The following is a 1,132-nucleotide window of genomic DNA, read 5'->3' as shown; positions in this document are numbered from 1 at the left end:
ACCCACAAACCAATGATTAGTTTATGCTAAACACATCATATTTGGATAATCTTATGTTTCTCTCAAGTCTTTTTTTATTAACACGTGGGGTATTAAGTATTAACATTTAACAACATGGGCGTTTTCGTCGTCGTCGATGCTGTGTGAAATCGTCTAGACTACAAAGAATAAAGAGTTTGGATTGTTGACTATTGGGTAATAGGAAAACCATTTAAAAATAAGTTTCCGTAGATGCAATCATGCAAATAAGTCGTAAGTCATAACGCGGAGAGAGGAAAGTTAGTTGGAAATATAGCAACTAGCCTTACCAACCGAGTTCATTTTAAATGCTATATTTAATAACATATATAGGTATCAAAATATAAAAGTCTCTTATTTATTTATAGTTTCTCATAATTTCTTTAAGTTTATTTGAGGTAAGAAGAGCCAATGGTGATGAAGAGAACGTCACATGTTCGTCTGCTACGTCTTCTGCTTTGCCTGATGTTTGTGATTGGTCTTGTAGAAGCTAGTATACCAGGTCAGTTCACATAACAAGAGAATCACACAATTCTTAGCTTTTGCAATCTTTCATGATTTGAAGTATAGGTAAAGATTAAAGTAAAATGAAAATTTGTTTAGATCATGAGTTTTACAATCTTTTGGCTCCTCCAAATTAGATATATGGATACTGTTTTTATACAATCATTGATATTCTTCAAATCCAGCCATCCAGGAATTGAGAGAAAATAGTGTAGCGAATTTTTATCACTAATATTTCAATATCTTGGTTATGAAATAGGTGGCGGTATGGGTCCAGAAATATATACTCCACCATCAGGATCATGTGGAGCTCCTATTGCCAAATACGATATTTCGTCCCAGGTACTAACCAAGAGACCACCACCATGTAGACGTCCTCGACTCGGAAATCAAGAAGATGTTGTGACCCTGACCCATGCCACACGTCCTTGAAATATATACAGGAACAATACTCGATATATATGTAATGTTGTGTAATTGTCGAAGTGATACATGGAGTGACTCCAATCTCGGTCACTATCAATTTTTCACTATACGGATTCACTAGATATTGTTTAAACCTAATTTGAAATGTATCTAGACCGATAAAGAAAAAACTGTGTCGCATTTA

General features: G+C 34.5%; 1 protein-coding gene across 1 annotated transcript; it reads left to right on the top strand.

Annotated features, from left to right (window-relative positions):
• LOC109128089 lies at positions 382 to 1,132 on the top strand. Its single transcript, XM_019233865.1, has 2 exons — positions 382 to 520; positions 782 to 1,132. The coding sequence occupies exons 1-2, from the start codon at positions 430 to 432 to the stop codon at positions 952 to 954; spliced, it is 264 nt and encodes an 87-aa protein (XP_019089410.1). The 5' UTR covers positions 382 to 429; the 3' UTR covers positions 955 to 1,132.

Source organism: Camelina sativa, chromosome 12, assembly GCF_000633955.1.
Source record: "Camelina sativa cultivar DH55 chromosome 12, Cs, whole genome shotgun sequence".
NCBI lineage: Eukaryota > Viridiplantae > Streptophyta > Magnoliopsida > Brassicales > Brassicaceae > Camelina > Camelina sativa.
Note: the sequence above shows the minus strand (reverse complement) of the source record. Positions and strands in the feature narration are given on the sequence as shown.